General features: G+C 43.5%; 1 protein-coding gene across 1 annotated transcript; it reads right to left on the bottom strand.

Annotated features, from left to right (window-relative positions):
- Nucleotides 1-84: 84 nt before the first annotated feature.
- LOC126032576 (sodium-dependent phosphate transport protein 2B-like) lies at nt 85-22,835 on the bottom strand. The gene is given in 14 exon segments (XM_049790235.1): nt 85-636; nt 3,367-3,491; nt 3,589-3,666; nt 9,346-9,402; nt 10,733-10,897; nt 12,184-12,304; nt 13,286-13,381; nt 14,701-14,753; nt 14,756-14,871; nt 19,151-19,262; nt 20,228-20,371; nt 21,213-21,341; nt 22,505-22,669; nt 22,754-22,835. Coding segments are annotated over 14 exon segments (1,995 nt in total).
- Nucleotides 22,836-22,884: the final 49 nt, after the last annotated feature.

Below are 22,884 nucleotides of genomic sequence, written 5' to 3'. Positions count from 1 at the left end.
TCAGTGGAAATCCATGCAAGAGACAGGTAGAACAGGGAAGGGCCTCTGTCCTGTGTGATAAGAGTGCCTGCCTCTGGCAAGGTCTTATAAAGCGGTGTATTGCAAGATGTTACTCATGTTCAGGTTTTTCATTTGAGACAAATGAGTCTCATCTGAAACCTCTTTGCTCATGGCCAAGTTATCCATGCCCCTGGGGGACTTGAAGTTCTGCATCTTCTCCTGTTTGTCACAGCACTTATTGCCATGTCTCTGGAAGCAGCTGGTATATCTAGAGACCACTTCATCCCAGGGCTTCAGTGAATGCAGCCAGAGGGGTAGAAAGTCCCAGTCCTGCAGTTTCCTAGGCAGGATCCCAGGGCAGCGGGACTGTAAGAATCCAGTGACCCCCACCAACACAATCATGAAGAAGATGGGCACCCCCACGACCGCCAGCACCTGCCAGCATGTCAGGGAGAGTCCAAACATAGCCAGTGGGATCAGGAAGAAGAAGACGATGATGTAGACAACTGCAAACCAGTGGTACTGGGCGGAGATGTTGCCCAGTCCTTTGGCCAGATGAATGGGCAGGCGGGTGAATGGGATGGGGTACCACAGCAAGAAGCCAAAGATGTAGAAGAAAAAGTGACACAGGGCAATCTGCAACACAGCACAGAGGGGAACAGGTGACTGGGGATGTAGGGAAAGAAGGAGCCACCTACATGCATCTGAAACAGACTTCATGTCCTTTCAGCCTAGCTCAGTCTAGAAAACCTGCTATATCCCTGGAAAAGAGCCCGACTCTATCACAGATCACTTTTAAGAACTCAAAGTTCTTGAAGCACAATCTCACAAATGAGGGCCAGATTGATGGCGCAAGTGGTAAGGCGTCTGCCTTGCCCATGCTAGCCTGGGACAAACTGTGGTTTGATCCCCCTGCATCGCATATAGTCCCCAAGCCAGGAGTGATTTATGAGCACATAGCCAGGAGTAACCACTGAACATCACCGGGTGTGGTCCAAAAAAACAACAAAAACCCCAAACAAACAAACAAAAATAATCTCACAAACGAACTGAATAAATATGCCTACAGCAATCCAAATCCTGCTAATATCAGAGGGCCGGGTAGAAGCTAGTGGGCAGAAGAGAGACCAGCACTCAGTTGAGCTGCTTGCTCAATTGCATCATGATAGGAAGGGAGAGATATGGAAATACAATGACTGGTGCTTAAAAATAACCCCCCCCAAGTTTATCATTTTTATTTGTAAGGTAACTTGCACTTAACATGAACTTATTCAATGTACAAAGAAATTGGAGTGGGAGATCCGAGGATTTTGTTTTTCTGAAGTCAGAGATACAGGTGTGTTTCAGGTCCAAGTTACTAAACTTTGGAGGTTACATACTTCACCATTTTCCTATGTATGCATTCCATGTGCAAGGGATAGTGATGATAGTGATAGAGGCCTAGTGTGCTTAATCTAATAACTAAAATGGCAGGGACCAGAGCAATAGCACACACAGCAGGTAGGGTGTTTGCCTTCCATACAGTCAATCTAGGACTGACCTGGATTTGATCTCCGGCATCCCATTTGGTTCCCTGAGCCTGCCAGTACCAATTTATGAGCACAGAGCCAGGAGTAACCCCTGAGCACTTCTGGGTGTAGTCCCAAATTCCTAATGATGATGATGATAAAATAATAATAATAATAATAATAATAATAATAACTTTGGTGGTGGTCTTCTGTGCTAGCTGAGCACTGGAAACAAGCAGACAGTAGGGAGCCAGAGTGATAGCACAGTGGGTAGAGTGTTCATTTGCCTTGCACGTGACTGACCCGGATTCGATCCCCAGCATTCTTTATGGTCCCCCAAGCCTGCCAGGAGTGATTTCTGAGTGCACAGCCAGGAGTAACCCCATGAGATGCTGAGTGTGGCTCCAAAACAAAACAAAACAAAACAAAAACCCTATGTATAACATATTAGTTATATAAAATACTGATATTATCAATGAAAATAATGAAAGATGTGCTACCACATTTTAATATGTGACTACTAGCAAAATTTAAATACAGGTATGATTCCTATTTCTATTCTTCTCACATTGTATCTCTTCAAATAATCATACTTTAGATTCCCTCATCAGATCTTTATAATAATCCTTTTGAGGTAGAGATTTGAAGTCCTATTAGAAGAAACTATTTCTCAAAGATTAAGGTACTTAAAATGTAAATGGTGGCTAAGATACAAGGCCAACAAGTCTTCTTGCCTAATCATACTTAGCTATTTTAGGAAAAGCAAGACCCTCTGATTTTTCTTGTAATGCCTACAAATGACCTTTCCAAATCCAATCCAAGAGGAAACAGTGCCACATCCCACTCAGGAGGGGCACACACCAGAAGGTGTAGTGCTCTCCTGAAAAGGAATTATTTGCCAAAAGGCCCACTTAGAGTAGTCAAAATCAGTTGACCCTTTGCGTGGATTGTTAGGCCATAATTCCAAAAGTGGCTGTAACTATCTCTCTCTTTATTTTTAACCAATATTAAAATCAAGCCTTAGTAAATTCTATCTAACAAAGGAGGACAGTACAAATCCCGCCAAAAGTCTCCCACAAAACAGCTCCCTGTAATTTTTGCTACTTTGGCGCCAAGATCAGGTTTTTCCCAAAACTTAGCTCATAGTAAAACAATTTTCAGTTTTCTCCCAAAAACTCTAAAACATTCCTCTCTCTTCCCACTTCCCTGAAAATTACCTGGTTTCTTCTGCTTACCCAAAACAAAGCGAACCCAAAACAAAACTTCTTTTCACCTTCAGTATTGGTTCTTTAATATGTTAATTTTAGCCAGGGTCCTCCATTCTTTTCCCATTTTATTTGATGTCAAGAATTTGCACCCTGCATTCCAAGCCTCAAACCTTAAAAAGCAGCCAGCTCAAAAACTAAATTTGTCTTCATCTTTTTAGACGCAAGTCCCCATGCATTCTGTGTGGTCTCATTTCATTTCTACAATATTGTTCCGTCATTCGCCATTCCGTGTACCCACTCTCTCCCCGTGGGGTATTCCCGAACTCCACGAAGAATCTGTTGCAGGCTGCAACAGAATTGGCTCACAGCAAAACAGGAAGTGGAGTCTGTGCTTCCTGGAGATGCACTATTCCACCACCCAGTGCTACCTTGCCTGTAGAAGATGAGAATCTATCTACCTGTCTAAGAAATAAAAGGCATTAGCTGTTCTCCAACCTGTTTTCTCCATATCAGATTTGGAACTGTCAGGAGAAACTTGGCTCTTGACTGGTATAATGTATCCCACCACCACCACCACCACCACCACCACCACCACCACCACCACCACCAACATCACCACTGAATACTGTAATCATGCAACATTCTCTGACCTGGAGTGAGCTCCTTAGAGTGTTGCCTGGGCTAGCCAGGGCAGCCAGTATTGTGGTGGTGATGGAGGCAATGCTGGAGCCCAACGTGAGTGAATATGCCCTCTCAATGGATATAACGCCGAGTCCTAGGGGAGGCAGGAATACAGTGGTTCAGAAGATTAGTGGCAGGAGGTGATAGAGTGGGCAATGGTGGCCAAAGAAAGGAATCTAGGGGACACTCACCTATCAGCGGTGTCATAGCAGATGTGAACATGGAACTACTCTGCATAAGGAAAGTCAGACTTCATTTTCAGGGAGGGACTACATGAAAACCGGCAAAACTTTGCAAAAGCCGGCTCCCTGTGTGTGACACCAGGCGGGGAAAATCCACGAAAGTACACCGGCCCAGTGGGGCCCAACTGTGAAAAACTGTGAGTGTGACCTGTCTATGTCTGTCTACTGTCCTCTTGCATGAAACTCTTGCGAGTGGGGCAAAAAGAGGCTCCAGTGGAGCACGGCCACTCCGCTTCGCTACGCGGCCGTGCACTCTTTCTAAGGAAAGAACACCATTGCAACAAGAAGGAAAAATCACACTAAGAACGGCGCTATATAACAGAAGCAAACATTTCTCTCCGGACTGTCTTCTCTGTTGCATGCTTGGGCCTAAGATTTGACCCAGTGTGAGGCTTCATCCACGGAGGACTCCCCTCCCTTAGAGGCAAGTCAGCCCATCCAGAAAGGGAGGAGCCAGAGGAGTGTGCTGCCTGCATCATATAGACAATGAATACCACCACAACACGTAGAAAACCCCACAATACAAGTGTGACAATGGGGAAACAACGCAGGCCAGCATCAGACATAGAGAATGAAGATGACAATTCTGAGGACCAGATAATGACCAACCAACTAATCAACCTCTCAGATAAGGACTTTAGATGGAAGATGCTCAACGGACTCCAAGAAACCATGGATCGAGTTGAACAGAACACTAATAAGAACCAAGAAAATATGAAGACAGAAATCACAAAACTCCAAACTGAAATAACATGTCAACTAACAGGACAGAAAAAGTCAGTAAACGAAGTGAATGACAAAATGGATAAGCTCTGGGACAGGGTATCAGAAGCTGAGAATAGACTTGGTGCTGTGGAAGATGAGATACATAACAATTCCATACAGTAGGAGAGATTGGACAAAAAACTTAAAGCAAATGAGCAGACAATGGAAAAATTAGTCAAAGAATGGGAACAGATGAAAATAGAAGTCTATGATAAGATCAACAGAAACAACTTCAGAATCATTGGAGTCCCAGAGACCCAGGAAGAAAATTTCCAGGAAGAATCAACGGTCAAGAACATCATTACAGAGAAACTTCCAGAGCTAAAGAATATATGTGATCAAATCCTGCATGCCTGAAGAGTACCAACCAAAAGAGACCCCAGAAAAACCACCCCAAGACACATCCTAGTCACAATGACAAATCCCACAGATAGAGACAGAATTCTGAAAACAGCAAGATCAAAAGGGGAAATCACGTTCAAGCAAGCTTCCCTGAGATTTACAGCAGACCTGTCACCAGAAACACTCAATGCCAGAAAGCAGTGGTGGGACATTGTGACAAGACTGAATGAAATGAATGCTTCACCCAGAATACTATACCCAGCAAAACTCACTTTCCGGTTTGACGGAAGAATACATGGTTTCACAGACAAAAAACAGCTCAGAAACTTCACAGATACAAAACCAGTCTTAAGAGAAAAACTGAAAGACCTAATCTAAGACAAGACTACTCAAAAGACTCACCAAATTTTGAAATAAAGATGGCGTTAAATCCCAGGACAATTCTTTCTCTCAACGTCAATGGACTAAATGCACCAGTTAAGAGACACAGAGTGGCTAAATGGATCAAAAAACTCAATCCAACCTTCTTCTGCCTACAAGAAACACATCTGAATAGTCAGAACAAACATAGACTCAAAATAAAAGGCTGGAGAAAAATTATCCAAGCAAACAACACCCATAAAAAAGCTGGAGTGGCCATACTAATATCAGATAATGCAAACTTTATACTCAGGAAGGTTGTAAGGGACAAAGACGGACATTTTATATTAATCAAGGGGTACATAGAGCAGGAAGAATTCACTCTCCTAAACATATATGCACCGAATGAGGGGCCAGCAAAATATTTAATACAACTGTTGACAAATCTGAAAAATAATATCAACAACAACACAATAATTGTGGAGGACCTTAACACGGCTTTGTCAACACTGGATAGGTCAACCAGACTGAAACCCAACAAGAATATACTAGACCTGAGGAGAGAAATAGAAGAAAGAGGCCTAGTGGATATATATAGGACACTCCACCCCCAGAAACCTGGATACACATTCTTCTCCAATGTACATGGGACATTCTCCAGGATAGACTACATGCTGGCACATAAAACATACCTCCATAAGATCAAGAGGATAGAAATTTTGCAGACTACCTTCGCTGACCACAAGGCTCTGAAATTATTTGTGAACTCCAAAGGGACTCAGAAGAAACACTTTAACACCTGGAAGTTAAACAGCCTCATGCTCGATAACCAGTGGGTCCGAGATGAAATCAAGGAGGAAATCAAAAGGTTCCTGGAAACAAATGACAATAAAGACACAAACTATCAGAACTTATGGGACACAGCAAAAGCAGTACTGAGAGGAAAATTTATAGCTTTGCAAGCACACATCAGGAAGGAAGAAGGAGCTTACCTGAGTAGCTTAATGACACAGCTAATAGAACTAGAAAATGCTCAACAAAAGGACCCAAGAATAGGAAGACAGAAGGAAATAACAAAGCTGAGAGCAGAAATCAACGAAGTGGAAACCCAAAAAACAATCCGAAAGATCAACGAAAGCAGAAGTTGGTTCTTTGAAAAAATAAACAAGATTGATAGACCACTGGCAAAGTTAACAAAGAAAGAAAGAGAGAGAAACTTGATAACTCGTATCAGGAATGAAAAAGGAGAGATCACTACTGATATGACAGAGATTCAAAGGGTAATCAGAAACTACTTTGAAAAAAAATCTACGCCAATAAAAATGAGAACCTGGAAGAAATGGATAAATTCTTGGACTCATAATCTTCCACGGTTGAAGGAAGAGGATGTAGCATATCTAAACACCCCCATCACCATTGATGAAATTAAAACAGTAATCAAATGTCTGCTGAAAAACAAAAGCCCAGGTCCAGATGGATTCACTAATGAATTCTATCAAACTTTCCAAGAGGAACTACTGCCAATCTTGGCAAGACTCTTTCATGAAATTGAACAAACAGAAACACTTCCAAATAGCTTTTATGAAGCCAACATCACCTTGATACCTAAACCAGACAGAGATGCTACAAAAAAAGAAAATTACAGACCAATATCGCTGATGAATGCAGATGCAAAGATCCTCAACAAAATCCTGGCAAATAGGATTCAATGCCTCGTTAAGAAGATCATCCACTATGATCAAGTAGGTTTCATCCCAGGAATGCAAGGCTGGTTTAACATCCATAAATCTATCAACATAATACACAACATCAATAACAAGAAAAATAAAAACCACATGATCATATCAATAGATGCAGAGAAAGCATTTGATAAGGTCCAACACCCATTCTTGATCAAAACTCTCAGCAAGATGGGAATGGAGGGAACCTTTCTCAATATAGTTAAGGCCATCTACCACAAGCCAGTGGCAAATATTATCCTCAATGGAGAAAAACTAAAAGCCTTCCCTCTAAATTCTGGCACAAGACAAGGCTGTCCTCTCTCACCACTCCTATTCAACATAGCACTGGAAGTACTTGCTATAGCGATTAGGCAAGAAAAGGATATCAAGGGAATCCAGATAGGAAAGGAAGAAGTCAAGCTCTCACTGTTTGCAGATGACATGATACTCTACTTAGAAAACCCTAAAGACTCTATCAAAAAGCTTCTAGAAACAATAGACTCATATAGCAAGGTGGCAGGCTACAAAATTAACACACAAAAATCAATGGCCTTTCTATACACCAATAGTCATAAGGATGAAATGGACATTAAGAAAACAACCCCATTCACAATAGTGCCACACAAACTCAAATATCTTGGAATCAACTTGACTAAATATGTGAAGGACCTATACAAGGAAAACTATAAAACTCTGCTCCAAGAAATAAGAGAGGACACACGGAAATGGAAACGCATACCCTGCTCATGGATTGGCAGGATTAACATCATCAAAATGGCAATACTCCCCAAGGCATTATACAGATTTAATGCCATCCCTCTAATTATACCCATGACATTCTTCAAAGAAGTGGATCAGACACATTTGAAATTCATTTGGAAGAATAAACACCCTCGAATAGCTAAAGCAATCATTGGGAAAAAGAATATGGGAGGAATTACTTTCCCCAACTTTAAACTGTACTACAAAGCAATAGTTATCAAAACAGCATGGTATTGGAATAAGGACAGGTCCTCAGATCAGTGGAATAGGCTTGAATACTCAGAAAATGTTCCCCAGACATACAATCACCTAATTTTTGATAAAGGAGCAGGAAATCCTAAATGGAGCAGGGAAAGCCTCTTCAACAAGTGGTGTTGGCACAATTGGATAGCCATTTGCAAAAAATTGAACTTAGACCCCCAGCTAACTTCATGTACGAAGGTAAAATCCAAATGGATTAAAGACCTCGATATCAGCCCCCAAACCATAAGATATATAGAACAGCACATAGGCAAAACACTCCAGGACATTACAGGCATCTTCAAGGAGGAAACTGCACTCTCCAAGCAAGTGAAAGCAGAGATTAACAGATGGGAATATATTAAGCTGAGAAGCTTCTGCACCTCAAAGGAAATAGTGCCCAGGATACAAGAGCCCCCCACTGAGTGGGAGAAACTATTCACCCAATACCCATCAGATAAGGGGCTAATCTCCAAAATATACAAGGCACTGACAGAACTTTACAAGAAAAAAACATCTAACCCCATCAAAAAATGGGGAGAAGAAATGAACAGACACTTTGACAAAGAAGAAATACACATGGCCGAAAGACACATGAAAAAATGTTCCACATCACTAATCATCAGGGAGATGCAAATCAAAACAATGATGAGATACCACCTCACACCCCAGAGAATGGCACACATCACAAAGAATGAGAATAAACAGTGTTGGCGGGGATGTGGAGAGAAAGGAACTCTTATCCACTGCTGGTGGGAATGCCGTCTAGTTCAACCTTTATGGAAAGCGATATGGAGATTCCTCCAAAAACTGGAAATCGAGCTCCCATACGATCCAGCTATACCACTCCTAGGAATATACCCTAGGAACACAAAAATACAATACAAAAACCCCTTCCTTACACCTATATTCATTGCAGCACTATTTACCATAGCAAGACTCTGGAAACAACCAAGATGCCCTTCAACAGACGAATGGCTAAAGAAACTGTGGTACATATACACAATGGAATATTATGCAGCTGTCAGGAGAGATGAAGTCATGAAATTTTCCTATACATGGATGTACACGGAATCTATTATGCTGAGTGAAATAAGTCAGAGAGAGAGAGAAAAACGCAGAATGGTCTCACTCATCTATGGGTTTTAAGAAAATTGAAAGACACCCTTGTAATAATAATTTTCAGACACAAAAGAGAAAAGAGCTGGAAGTTCCAGCTCACCTCAGGAAGCTCACCACAAAGATTGATGAGTTTAGTTAGGGAAATAACTACATTTTGAACTGTCCTAATAACGAGAATGTATGAGGAAAATGGAGAGCCTGTCTAGAGTACAGGCAGGGGTTGGGTGGGGAGAAGGGAGACTTGGGACATTGGTGATGGGAATGTTGCACTGGTGATGGGGGGTGTTCTTTACATGACTGAAACCCAAACACAATCATGTATGTAATTAAGGTGTTTAAATAAATAAAAAATAAATTAAAAAATTTTCAAAAAAAAAAAAAAGGAAAGTCAGACTTGCCCCCACAAGGATGGCCAGGTAGCCAGTCATCCAGCTGAACAGAAAAGGCAAATCTGGAGGATAGAAGGAAAGAAATATCTCAGAGCTCTTTAAGGAAAGTGAGCAATGGAGGCCCAGGTGGCACCTGTAAAGGCACAATTTGGATGGAAAAATTGGGTGGGTAGGTGTATACTCACTTCCACTCTATGATATACAAATTGATTTTTGTTGACACCTCAAGAAATGTTCAAGGGCCCCAACAGACCTTCCTAATGATTCTTAAGCAAACCAGGCCAATACTAGTACCTGAGGAGGTGATATTGCTTGGACCTTGATGCACTGAGAACCACCATAATCATATCTGGGGTTTTTTTTTTTTTTTTTGGTTTTTTTTTGTTTGTTTGTTTGGTTGGTTGGTTGGTTTTTGGGTCACACCCGGTGACGCTCAGGGGTTACTCCTGGCTATGCGCTCAGAAGTTGCTCCTGGCTTGGGGGACCATATGGGACTCTTGATCCGAAGTCGTCCAAGGCTAGCGCAGGCAAGGCAGGCACCTTACCTCTAGCACCATAACCATATCTGAAGATGCTAAAGGTTGACAATTTCCAGCACTATACCCAGCAATTCTTGGGGTTCCATTGAACCAGGGTTTGAACTAGGGTCAAATCAGGGTGCAATGCATGCAAGGTTTATGCCTTCGCTTATATACTATCACCCTGGTCTTTAGAATTTTAGAATCACTTACTCCTTATATATTCAAATGGCAGAAACAAAGAGCTGAGTGGTAAAGAAAAAATTATGAATTCACTGAACATCAGAAACTGAAGGGGTTGGAGAGATAGCATGGAGGTAGGGCATTTGCCTTCCATGAAGGAGGATGTTGGTTTGAATCCTGACATCCCATATGGTCCCCCGTGCCTACTGGGAGCAATTTCTTAGTGTAGAACCAGGACTAACCCCTGAGAGCTGCTGGGTGTGACCCAAAAACAAAAAAGAAAAAAGAAAGAAAGAAAAGAAAAGAAAAAAAGAAACTGAAAACATTAATCCCGTCTTTGATGAACTGAAAATTTTCTTTCCACACTAAAATTCTTCCAGTGTGATAATAGGAGTTGGGCCCTTGGGAGGTAATAGGATCATGCAGAGAAAGCCTAGTGAGTGCACTCATGTCCTGATAATACATAAGGAAGTTTCTTTTCTCTCTTCTGTCTTCTCAGTGAAGGACAGTCAGAAGATAGCCATCTGTATATTGAGAAGTGATCTGACAAAAAAAAAAAAACCCAAGTGGCACCTTGATATTGGTCCACCAGCTCACATAATTTCTAGAAATAAAATTTTTCTGGGCTCTTGCTTAGGGTGTCCATAGAAATATAGTAGATGCAGTAAGAAAAGCTGGGCTCTGCCCCTACCTGTATTGAGGCTTTTCAAAGCAACAGCCACCTGCCCCTTGAGTACAGAGCTTAGGATCTTAACTATCAGGATGAGGCAGCCACAGAGGACCAGTAAGGAGAGAATCACCAGGATGATGCCAACAGCCAGATCCGGGAGGTTCAAATTCGCAAAGATGTGATGACCTGAAGAGATTACTATTATGAGGGACGAACCCCCAGCAAGCCTCACAAGATCACATTGCTATTTATTCCCCAACATCCTTTGCTTCTTGGTAATAAAACCTTGGTTATGAACTTGGCATGTAGCAACAAAGAAGACAGTTCTGCTGGGGCAGCTTCAGAGTCTTTGAGATATGAAACAAAATTCTTGAAGTCACATGCAAGTCAGAGCAGGTCCAGGTGTCTAGCCCAGCTGTCCCACCACCAAACCCTGTATTGTGCCTTCCTTAGGACACTGAGATCAATGGCAATAAAGTGTTTGAGGAGCAAAGAGGAAAATAACAACCAAGCCTGGGTAGAGTATTGCCCATTGAAAAACTTTTTGTCTATCAAACTCCATGTGACTTCAAATGAAGACACCATGAAAGTGTAGTTATATCACTGTCACTAGCATATGGGATGAGGAGTTCTCTTGATGCTTAGTAGTAAACTGCACCAGGAGTATGAAGGCATAATGCTAAGGACTAATGGAGGTATGGGATTGGAAAGGAGGAGAAGCAGACACATCATCTGGGTATAAAGGGATGGATGATTTGAAGAACTGAGGATTTATAGTGTCAGACAATTTCCAGGGACATCATTCAGAGTACCAGAGCTTTACAGGTCCATGGTCCTATTCAGAGCCATATCCCAGTGCCCTGAATGGCACCTGTTGACCAGTAAGCTTTTGAGTAGAGGAAGATGACATGCGTGTTCTGTGTGGCTTTTAATCTCCTTGAGGTTTGCTGCCCTCTCTTCAGATTCCCTGCTGAAGGACCCCAAGGCCCATGGAGAGGCTTGTTGCAACCTATTGTTGACTGAGTTGGGGATGGGTCTGCATAAACTCCTAGGATTTAGATTATAGTCCTGACCTTCCATTAGAACAAATCATCTGTCATCCAGTCTCAGATTTTGTCTCTCCTGTTACAGCTCTAGTTTAAACAGCACATTGGCTCTGTAATCAGTGACATTTATGTTTTTTCCCCATTTATGAAGCCCAACAAAGATTAGTCATACTCAAGGCCAGATCGATAGCATAGCAAGAATATAGCATTTGTCTTGCACGTGACAGACCTGGGTTTGATTCCTGGCATACTACATGGTCCCCCAAGCATTGCCAGGAGTGATGCCTGAGTGCAGAGCCAGGAACAACCCCCAAAACATCACTAGGTGTGGCCCCAAAATAAAAATAAACAAAAAAAGATGAATCAGACCTACCAACATCCCAGAGAGATTTATCAGTGGTTGATGTTCTGTCCCGTTTCACTCACATTTCTCAATGTTCTCCTGGTAAGTTACATTCTTGAAGGTCCAGGTGTGAAAACCATTGGTCCAACAGAAGGCAGGGGAGGTGCAGTTCTCGGGTAAGGGCACAGTGACATTCATTTGGGTCTGGAGGGTATGAGAAATGGATATAATAGTGCTCAACCTTGGTGAGAGCAGTGGGCAATATGTATATCAGGGAGAGATGCCCACAAACAAGAATGTGTATACCAGTAAGCCTGACTCAGTATCTCCATGGGTGTAAAATCACTCCATGTTGTAAAATCACCCCATGTACCTTATTTCCAACCCCAGTGAATGGTTTTGAAGAAAGATAACTGGAGAATTAATAAAGCAAACTAGTCAGGAGAGAATCATGGAGTCAGTAGCTTCTCACCTCATAATCTCTCTCTCTACACCAAGCCAGACTGACCTTTCTTTATTAAGCCAGTTTAACCTGGGGAGGGTTGAGTGAGATACAGGTATAACTGGATGTCATCTAATACATGGATCCCTCCAACAATACAGAGAAGTAGCCAAAGGTAAGCCATGAGATCTACAAATCACATATAGGTAGAAATAATATGTAGGAAATAATGTGCTCTACTCCTTTTTTCTGTCCTATGCATTCTCTTGCATCCAACATGCAAAGATATATCACCATATCCAGGTGGTACTCAGGGTCTATTATCTGGCTCTGTGCTCAGGAGTAAACCCTTGTGGTGCTGGGGATGACATGATACTGAAGATTAACTGGAGTAGCCAAGTGCAAGGCAAGTAAGTACCTTAAGCTCTATATTATCTCTCTGGCCCAACAAAGAGTTCTCCCTGACTAGTTTTTATATTTGCAGATATCGCCTATTTTTCTTTTCTCACAAGATTTGCTTAAAGTAATGATACAAATGTTTACCTATACAGCAATATTCTCAGAAATGTACTGTGTTGCGGCCAGAGTGATAGCATAGGGTAGGATGTTTGCCTTGCATGCAGCCAACCCAGGACAGACTCAGGTTCAATCCCTGGCATCCCATATGGTCCCCTGAGCCTGCCAGGGGCGACCTCTGAGTGCCTATAGGTGTAACCCAAAAAGAAAATAAAAAGAAAATTTACTGTGTTGGTAGAAGTTTTGCACCAAATCTTAACCAGACTCTTCTTTGGGGCTTCTTTATCATTAAATGTGATTTCATTGATAACGTTTTTATCCAACTGAAAGATGAAACAGAAGAGGGTGAGCAGATCCTCAGGATTTCTGAGTGAGGACTTCTGATACAAGCACTCAGATTATGAACTTGGTTTTGAACACCCGCCAGGATGAACTAGGCTTCTCCAGCTGCACTTCCATGGTAGATCATGGCTCTTAGGCCTTATTGCAAGGGCTTAACAAACAAACCACTGATTATATGAACAAAATCTCGATATATAAGAGCACTAAATGGAGAGTCACTTAGTAACAGAGAAAATAAAGATGTCCAAGTCAAGGTTCTATTAATGCCTTCTCTCATGCCAACATCCATCAAATGTTTTTTTTTTTTTTTAAAAATTAATAAAAGTGGAGCCGGAGCAGTGGCACAAGTGGTAGGGAGTTTGCCTTGCACATGGCTAACCTAGGACAGACTGGGGTTCGATCCCCCATGTCCCATATGGTTCCCCTAGCTAGGAGCGATTTCTGAGTGCATAGCCAGGAGTAACCCCTGAGAGTCACCGGGTGTGACCCAAAAAAAAAAAAAAAAACCAAAAAAATTAATAAAAATTAATCAATCTGGAGGGAGGGGGTCATGCTGTGTGGAGTAGTGCTCAGCATCTATTTCTGGCCCTGTGCTCAGGACTGACGACTGGGATTGCTTACATGTAGTGCTGGGGCCTGAACCAGAGTCAGTCCCATGCAAGCACTGTACTTTTCTTCCTGTACTTTCTCTCCAGCCCAAATAATTGAATATGTTTTGCTTTTATGGGCCATACCTGATGGTGCTTCATGGCTACTCCCAGCCACACTACTTCTGGAGGTCACTCCCAGAAGTATTTGGGGATAATTGATGCTGGGGACTAATCTTGGGTCTCTTGCATGTCAATCATGTGCTCCAGTCCATTAAGTTCTTTCTATAGCTTTCATTAATTTGAATGAGAAAATAAGTGATAAGAGGGCTAGTGATAAGAGGGCTGAGGTGACTCTTGGAAGGAAAGGACCATTTTCTTCTTTGGATAGAAATAAGATAAACCTTACTAGTGACCACTGGAAGCAAAGTGATCCCACTTTTACAATGGGGAATCCTTGAGTTCTTAGAAACAAGGACATATGCTGCCCCCTCTTCCCAAAAAGAGGACAATGTTAACGTTTAAAAGACAAACAATAAAGCTTTATACACTGTTATATATCTCTAAAAGTTCTGCCCTCAGAGCCTTTGTTGGAGTTAACCAGTGAGTAATTTCTACAGAGCCTTCTCCTTTGTTATTTTTGGTCAAGTGAGTAGGGAAGGAAGCAAGTCGAGGGCACAGCAGCCTTCCCCCTCTGAATCAAGCTGGGTTACCTGAATAATGAGCTTTGTGAAGGGTTCTATGATCACTTTCAGGCGGTTTGGGGTGTCTCCAACACCAGGTGAGATAAGATCTCCAGAAAATGGGTGGTGGCCTCCAGGGGCAGCAACACCAACACAGTGAGACTGCTGAAGAAGTCATCAAGCGCAGCTCCTACAAAAGCCCTAAGATTGGGGAAGCCCAGCACAGCCCAACATCAACATTAGTGAACCAGATAGAGACGAAGAGATAAGGCACTTGTCTTGCATGCTGCTGACCTGGATTTGATTCCCAGCATTCTATATGGTCCCCTGAGCCCTGCCAGGAGTAATTCCTGAGTGCAGAGGCAGTACTAATTCCTGAGCATCACTGGGTGTGGCCAGAAAAAAAATAGTCAATAAAAATGGCACAACCCTGGCAGCATTTTATTGTATCAGCTTTCCAGTGCCACCTCTGTGAGAACCTGCATGTGTGTTGTCTCCATTTTTAGACAAAAGGTGACTCTCTTGGGGAAGTGGGGGATTGGACTACACATAATGAAATTCAGGTTCTATTTCTGGCTCTGTGCTCAAGCGTAAACCCTGATGGTGCTTGGGGATCACATGATACTGGAGATTGAACTGGATGGAGTAGCCATGTGCAAGGCAAGTGCTCTACGCTCTATATTATCTCTCTGGCCCAACAAAGAATAATTATTAGAGTAATCTCCAAAGTGTAGTTGACTCCAGATGGACCAATGAAAACTTCTGTGTCAGAAATTCTAGAGACTGGTATCCTCCGTAGGATCTTTCCTAGTTCCTACAACTAAGGAGCTGTCGAATCAGAAGTCTCCTTGTGCAGGACTTGGAGTTCTAACTTTGTCCCAAAATTCAGAAGGACTCAGAGCTGAACTTCCCATCCATTTGCTACCTGATGACACAAAGCTGAACACCTGGTACTGAAGTCTCAAAACACCAAACATTGGCCAAGAAGAAGAGGAAATGTGTCAGTGTTATAAGGATTTGGATGTGAATTAGAAGCAATAAACCAGATAGAGAGATTGTGCACTTGCTTTGTGTGTCTGATCCGGGGTTGATTCCTGGCACCATATTTGGCCTCTGATCAGAGCCAGGACTAATCTCTGAGCACTACCAAAAACTTGGCATAACCCAAAATTTTCTTTCCCCATCTCCAAATAAAAAGATGCAATGAAGTATCTGTAATAATTTCAAGCTGAGAATAAAAAGAATGAAAACAAAAACAAGGGGCCGGGAAGGTGGCGCTAGAGGTAAGGTGTCTGCCTTGCAAGCGCTAGCGTAGGACGGACCGCGGTTCGATCCCCCGGCATCCCATATGGTCCCCCCAAGCCAGGGGCGATTTCTGAGTGCATAGCCAGGAATAACCCCTGAGCGTCAAACGGGTGTGGCCCAAAAAAAAAAACCAAAAAAAAAAAAAAAAAAGAAAAAAAAAACAAAAGAATACAACAAAAAATTTAACATCAAAATAGGACTAGGGCATGAATGAACAAAAAGTAATAAATATTAGAGAAGAAATGCTTTAGTCAGGAGCCAGAGCTATAGCACAGCAGTAAGGCATTTGCCCGGGGATCTGGGTTCATTTCTTGGAATCCCATGTGGTCCTCCAAGCCTGCCAGGAGCAATTTCTGAGTAAAGAGCCAGGAATAAACCCTGAGCACCACTGGTGTGGCCAAAAAATGCTTTAATTATCTAATAGTAAAAAAAATAAACTTATAATTAAAGTATAGTCATAAGCACACAATTTACCTCTCCTGTTTCCTAATATTTCAAAATATTAACTTCTTTTTTTGGGGTATGGTGATTGTGACACTTTCGAACAAGTGATTACAAAGATCTCTTGGGTTTGACAAACTGTTTTAAAATTCTTCTAGATTAGATGATGTAGGGTAATGTTTCTGGACTCTACAATGATGTCATACTATGAAGAAGGGAAGACACTTGTCAACACAGACAGGCCTGAAATCAGTTTGCTTCAGTATTCTAATAGAATGTAAGCTGGAGAGTAACATTCCCATGAGCAGGAACCTTTATCGATTGTTATGTTTGTATTTCATAGATTATTCAAAGGTGTACATTAATATAACAGGGTAAAGAAACCACAGTCTAAAATAAAGAAGCCTGAATTGACTCCCAGTTATGTCCCTCTGTGAGGCTACTAAAGCACTTTTGTTTTTTGCTATAAACATAATATGGAGCATACAAAATCTACTTAGGGTCCTGAGAGAGGGTGGTGGGCTACAGCATGTGCTTCTACATGAAGAAAATCTGGAATTAATCTCTAGAACTCCATGGTACCCAGAGCAAAAAACCTGAAAGACCAACAAGATGGTCCAAGAACAAAAAAAATAAATAAATAGAAATCTACATAATTTCTTGGGTACTTAAATTTTGGAGCCAAATCTGACGGTTCTTGGGGATTACTCTAACCTCAGTGCTAAATTGCTTAGGGAACCAAGCAATTCTAGGGATCAATTATGGGGTCTTGCCTGCAGAGCATTCTCTCAGCCCATTGAACTATGTTGACTCTGTAACATTTTTTGTTTGTTTTAGGGAACACCCCTGGAAATACTTGAGAGACCATGAGGTGCCTAAAATCACACTGGGCCTCCATTATGAAAAGTTTGCACTATTGCTTTAGTCATTTCCCTGGCCCCATAAAAAGTACCATTACATACCGTTTCACAGCTTTTCAGCTGGAAGCAAAGGAGACTCAGTTTAATCAGGGACTCTAAGGGCCTCAGTTGCTGCCAGTCATCAGGAGGAAACTAATGTTCACTAGACCCTAAACTATGAGGACCATTGGCCAGACATAGAGGAACAGGGCTCAGATAGGCTGATCACTGATTACACTTTAATCAACTGTGACAACACAAAGAATGAGATAGGAAAGAGGCTAGGAGATGCACTTGCTACCCACATTAAGCATTTAGAAGTGGGCCAGAGTGATAACACAGCAGTAGGGTGTTTGCCTTGAAAGTGGCTGACCCAGGACAGACCTGGGTTCAATCCCCAGTGTCCCATATGGTCCCCCAAGCCAGGAGCGATTTCTAAGCACATAGCCAGGAGTAACTTCTGAGTGTCATCGGGTGTGACCCAAAATCCCCCCCGCCCAAAATTACTTAGAAGGAAAAGTTTCTCTACAATTCACCCCATTATCAAATCTGGCTATGAAAAGGCGAATTTGGCCTTTTCTGGGTATAGGAGGAAGGAACAAAAGGAAATGGTCTGGGTTGGGCCAGCCTGTGAAATAATACATCACTATTTAAAAAAAAATTTTTTTTGTTACTGCCATTTTTAATTTTGATTTTTGGATCATACCCAGCTGATGCTCAGAGTTTACTTCTGGCTCTGCATTCAGGAATTACTCCTGGCAAGCTTGGAGGACCATATAAGATGCCAAGCTTGGAGGACCATACAAGATGCCAGGGATTGAGCCTAAGTCTGTCCCAGGTTAGCCAGCTGCGTCCAAGGCAAATGCTCTACCTGTTAGGCTATCTCTCCAGCCAAAGTCATCACTATTCTAAGCAGAGCAGAAACCCCTGGGCTGAGTGGCCTGGTTGGAACTACATCACCCAGCAGATCAGCTTCCAGCTGAGGCTGCTTTGAGGGAGCCCCAACTTTGCTCCAGGCCACTCGCTGAGCTCTTACCTATAATAGGTATAAGGTGAGGTTGGGAGTGGTTGATGCTTTAAACATAGTACTGGGGCTGCTGCCATTGTGACTTATTCCTGCTAATAGAGCAAGAGGGGGGAATGGGGCAACAGCACACACAGCTTCTTGGGCCTTGATTATTATCTCCCCCAGAAGGATTTTGTGGTGAGCACAAAATGATTAAAGAAAGCATTTATTTAAGCAGGTAAGGGAGAAAGAAAGTACCAACGGGGGAGACTGAAAGTGCTCACTGAGGAAAAAGAAAGTAGGAAAGACAATTACCATGAGTTCTGGGAGAGAAGATCTGAAGGGAAATAGGATGCTAGTGGGCATAATTTTATATGATGAAATATTGTAGTGATGGTACAATGAGCTAAGAGCCTCAGGGGTCACCTCAGATTCACCTAGGCTTACTCCCATGGGTGTAACAAAGGAGAAATCTTTCAGGGCCAACAAACTCCAGGGAAATCTTTTCACTGCCATAAATCAGGACAGCATCTTGCTGGGAGCCCTCACTACTAGGCAGACTATTAACTTTGCTTGGCCCTCCTCTATTCTATCTTTGCACACCTGACCTCACACATACCATGTGAGGTCAATCTATCTCACACTTACTGCTTTGCAGGTTAAGAACTGGGCTGAACCTACTGGTCAGAATGTGTGTTCAGTGTTCAGTCTTCCTGCACTGTGATTTCTAGGAGAGCCAGGAGGGCTCCCACTGGCCAGAAGAAGAATCCCACAACCCTGCTTACACCAGGGAACTGGGGCTGACCTAGGTGGGCTCTGCACCTTTTACCTTTTGAACTCATTGCGATCCTTGGCCTGCATGAGTGCCACGATGGTATTGGTGATGCAGGTACCAATGCTGGCCCCCATAATGATGGGGATGGCGGCCCGCACAGTCAGCACTGGGAATGGAAAAGAGGACAAAGACTGGGTTAGACTTGGAGAGAACAGCCTGGCAGGTGGCCCCATTTGAGATGTGCCCTCCACTCCTGGGTTGCACATGTTCAACTCTCAGGGGCTACCCCCCACAGGGGCTGTGGATGAGCATGAGGTTGGCTCTCCATAGTACTGTGCCAGGGACCCACCCTTCATTACCCCACCCGCAATCATAAAATTGTACAGAATCTGCAGGCTCCATGAGGACCCCTTTAAATGCCAATTATATATTCCCGTCTCCCCATGATGTTTAAGGACTTGAAGTGTTCATAATGGCAAATCCTGGTATTACAATTCCTTTTCTAGAAAATTAATCACTTGTCGTAACAATTCTGACAAAGGAATGTCTGGATATTTTATATGAAGCAATGACTTTTCTAATTTGGCCCCAGAAAAATGTCCTAGTTTCATTTGATGTAAAATTGTTGAATATTGGGCAGGGTAAATTTGACCCAATTCAATGTGTTCTCTCCAAGCCTAACTAGAACAAAAATATGGGGCAGCCTTCATGCTTAGCATTTTTAGCTCCCTAAAACTCAGCTGTTCCAACGGCCCATGTGTCATGTGCTCACATATTGTCTAGATTCCTGACACCCAGAATAGTGAGGGACAGGTCTTACAGCTAAATTCTCCAATATGATGAGCTCAGATTTAATTTCACTAGTGATCCCATGTTGATCTAGTTAGTAAAACCAAATTTAATATTTCCAAGCAAAATCATTTAAATTAAATAAAATAGCCACATGTGTTGTCTACTGGCTGCTTAACAAGAAACCACAATTCCAGGAAATTTAGAGCTAGATTTTCCAGCATAGGGACATATGTTCAGTCTGAGATGGAGGCAGAACCCATTCTTGCTGGACAGATTTACAGTCTCCCAAGGAATTGGTGACAGGCCTGGAATGTGGTGGCTCAGGGAAGCTGGACTCACTGGATGAGGCCACCATGCTGATGATTAGAGATGAGGAGGTGCTGGAGCTCTGTATCGGGGAAGTCACCAGCTCCCCGATCCCCAGCCCTCTCATGGGGTTGGACAGGATCAAGTTGTTACGGAAGAACTTTTTGGTCACCTTTCCTGAAAAACACAACAAAAATCAAACCCATAGAATGGAAGCTAGGCATGCAGAGTGAAGATGTCATAGGCAAGACCAATGGGGAACCACCCTCCTACCCTCTAGGATATCTATGGAATATTCTGCTACTTCCTCCCAGGGCTAACTTGGGCCAAGCTCTACCTCTTGACCCAGCTCCCACCTACCTACAAAAATAATGTTCTCATCTATTTGGCCTCATTCCTCCTGCAGAAAGCCCTGCAGCCTATTCATATTAACAATAAAGGATATTAATTTCCTCTCCTTTAAAATGGGTACATGGTCAGAGCAATAGGACAACAGGTAGGGCATTTGCCTTACACATGGTTGGCCTAGGCCCTCGATAGCTAACCTATGGCAAGCGTGCCAGCTGTGGCACGCGAAAGCCTTGCAGCTGGCACACGGGAAGGTCCACAATTAAGATATGAGGCACGTGCTGCATAGTTTCTAGATACTAAAATTTTGTTATTAAGATTTAATTGATGTGCTGGCACTTTTGAAAAAATTCTTTAGTTCTTTGCGGCAGTTTGGGCATTTGGGCTCAAAAAGGTTAGGCATCACTGACCTAGGCTCTATCCCTGGCATCTCATATGGTCTCCAGAGCCCTGCCAGGAGTGATCCCTGAACACAGAGCCAGAAGCAAGCCCTGAACAGGGCGAGATTCAAAATAAAAAAGAAAGCATAGACTTCACCAATGATCTAGGGTGGAGGGTTCCAGTCCTAAAGCATCCCAGGAGGCCACCACTGGTAGGGTTTGCTGAATTATAACTGTCTGAAATCCTCCTGGGTCCCCCATCCACCTGGACCAGGCCGCTTCCCTCCTACCTCCCACCAGCTGGAAGGCGCTGCTGAGGACATCCAAGGAGCACATGAACAAGTAGAGAAATCCCAGGAGCAAAATGAACTTCCCAATTCCTTGGAAGACACAGAGAAGCTTGCCTCTGGCATCTTGCTCTGGAGGAAGGAGAAAGAGGGTCATTTTAGGGTCTGACACACTGACTGGTTTGGCAAAGAGCTTCCTATCGCTCCCCACTCCTGTGCAGGGGGTTGGGGGGCTGTTTGTAGTACCCAGTGCTGTGGTTTGCTGGCATCCCTTCTGGGGAAGGGGGAATGGCTCCTGCTGCAGAGCCTGTGAGGGAGCTGTCTTTGGAGAGAAGATCCCATTGTTGGGGTACAAGCAATCCCCCCACCCCTCACTCAGAGGAATTCAGCTCTGGTAGATGCTGAGAGTGGGCCCAGAGGGAATAGATGCCTGCACCCCGCATGGCCCAGAGTTTTCCCTCAAACAAGGTACCACCCACTCACCACTGGACACAGTAGGGCCCTCCAGATCCTGGAGGTCTGCACCCTTAGCTGAGTCTCCACTTCTGGGTTAAGTGGTTCCCCTAAGTCCCCCTGCTAACATCTTGCCCTCCCAGCTGCCTGCTGCCCAGATTCTCACACTCATTGCTGTCCAGAAGCTACTCCCAGCTTTGTGCTCTGGGCTGTTGCATGCTCAGAGGACCATGAGGCATTGGAGAGTCCACCCAGGTCTGTTGCGTGCAAAGAACTCTCTGTTCACGAAGTCCTCTATCCAACCATTTCTACCATAGCCTTCCTAAAACCCACAGGGGGGTGAAACCACTTCCGGACCTCACTCCCAGGACCTCTCAGAAAGGGCCTTTGTTCACTTCTAAAATCCAGGCTTCTCTTCTTGGCCTCGGGAGGGCAGGTGCAACATATGGGAATTGCTGGTTCAACCTCAGTGTCTCCAACACTGAGTGCATGAAGGAAAGGAGGGGAGGAGCAGGACTCACAGCATAGCTGGTAAGGAGCTTGCCTTACACCCATCTCATGTGGTTTCCCCTCCTCTACCAGGAGTAAATCCTTAGTGTAGACTCAGGAGTAAACCCTGAGCATCGCTGTGTGTAGCCCCAAACCCAAACAAACAAGATCATAAAGAAAAGAGAAGAAAATAAAACAAAAAAAGATTGAAAAAAAGATTCAGAGTCCCCTAACAATAGATCATGTCTCTGGACACACACAGAACCTTCGCCATGGGGCCTCAAAGCCATGGCAGGAGATGGGAGATACAGAGCCCCCATTTTTTGGAAGAGTCTACACAGTCCCATGCTCACCTGACCATTTGGGCCCCGTGTCCTGCAGCTCAGGCAGGTCCCAGGGGTCCGTCTCTGGGGGGTCATCTATGAGTGCCATGGTGGAGTAGGACGGTAGCATCTCCATCTTGGTGGCAGAGGCTCCGCTGTCTTCTGTGCAAAGAGCATCACGCGCTTTGGGGTCAGCTTGGACTCGTTGGGCTCCTCCTAGGAGCTTTGAGGAGGCACGTGAGACACTTACTTTTGTCAAACTCTCTGTCTTTCTCAGACACAGGGTGCTGTGGACCCCTGCCCCTTCGATGTATGTGTTGGGGTTCTTCTGGGCATTTTTCAGCTCAGGCCTAGGAGCCATGATCTGTGGATGAAATCAGAGGGTCAGGAGGCAGCCTGAGTGGTGACAT

Source organism: Suncus etruscus, chromosome 16 (assembly GCF_024139225.1).
Source record: "Suncus etruscus isolate mSunEtr1 chromosome 16, mSunEtr1.pri.cur, whole genome shotgun sequence".
Classification (NCBI taxonomy): Eukaryota; Metazoa; Chordata; class Mammalia; order Eulipotyphla; family Soricidae; genus Suncus; species Suncus etruscus.
This window is presented reverse-complemented; position numbering and strand designations above follow the sequence as displayed.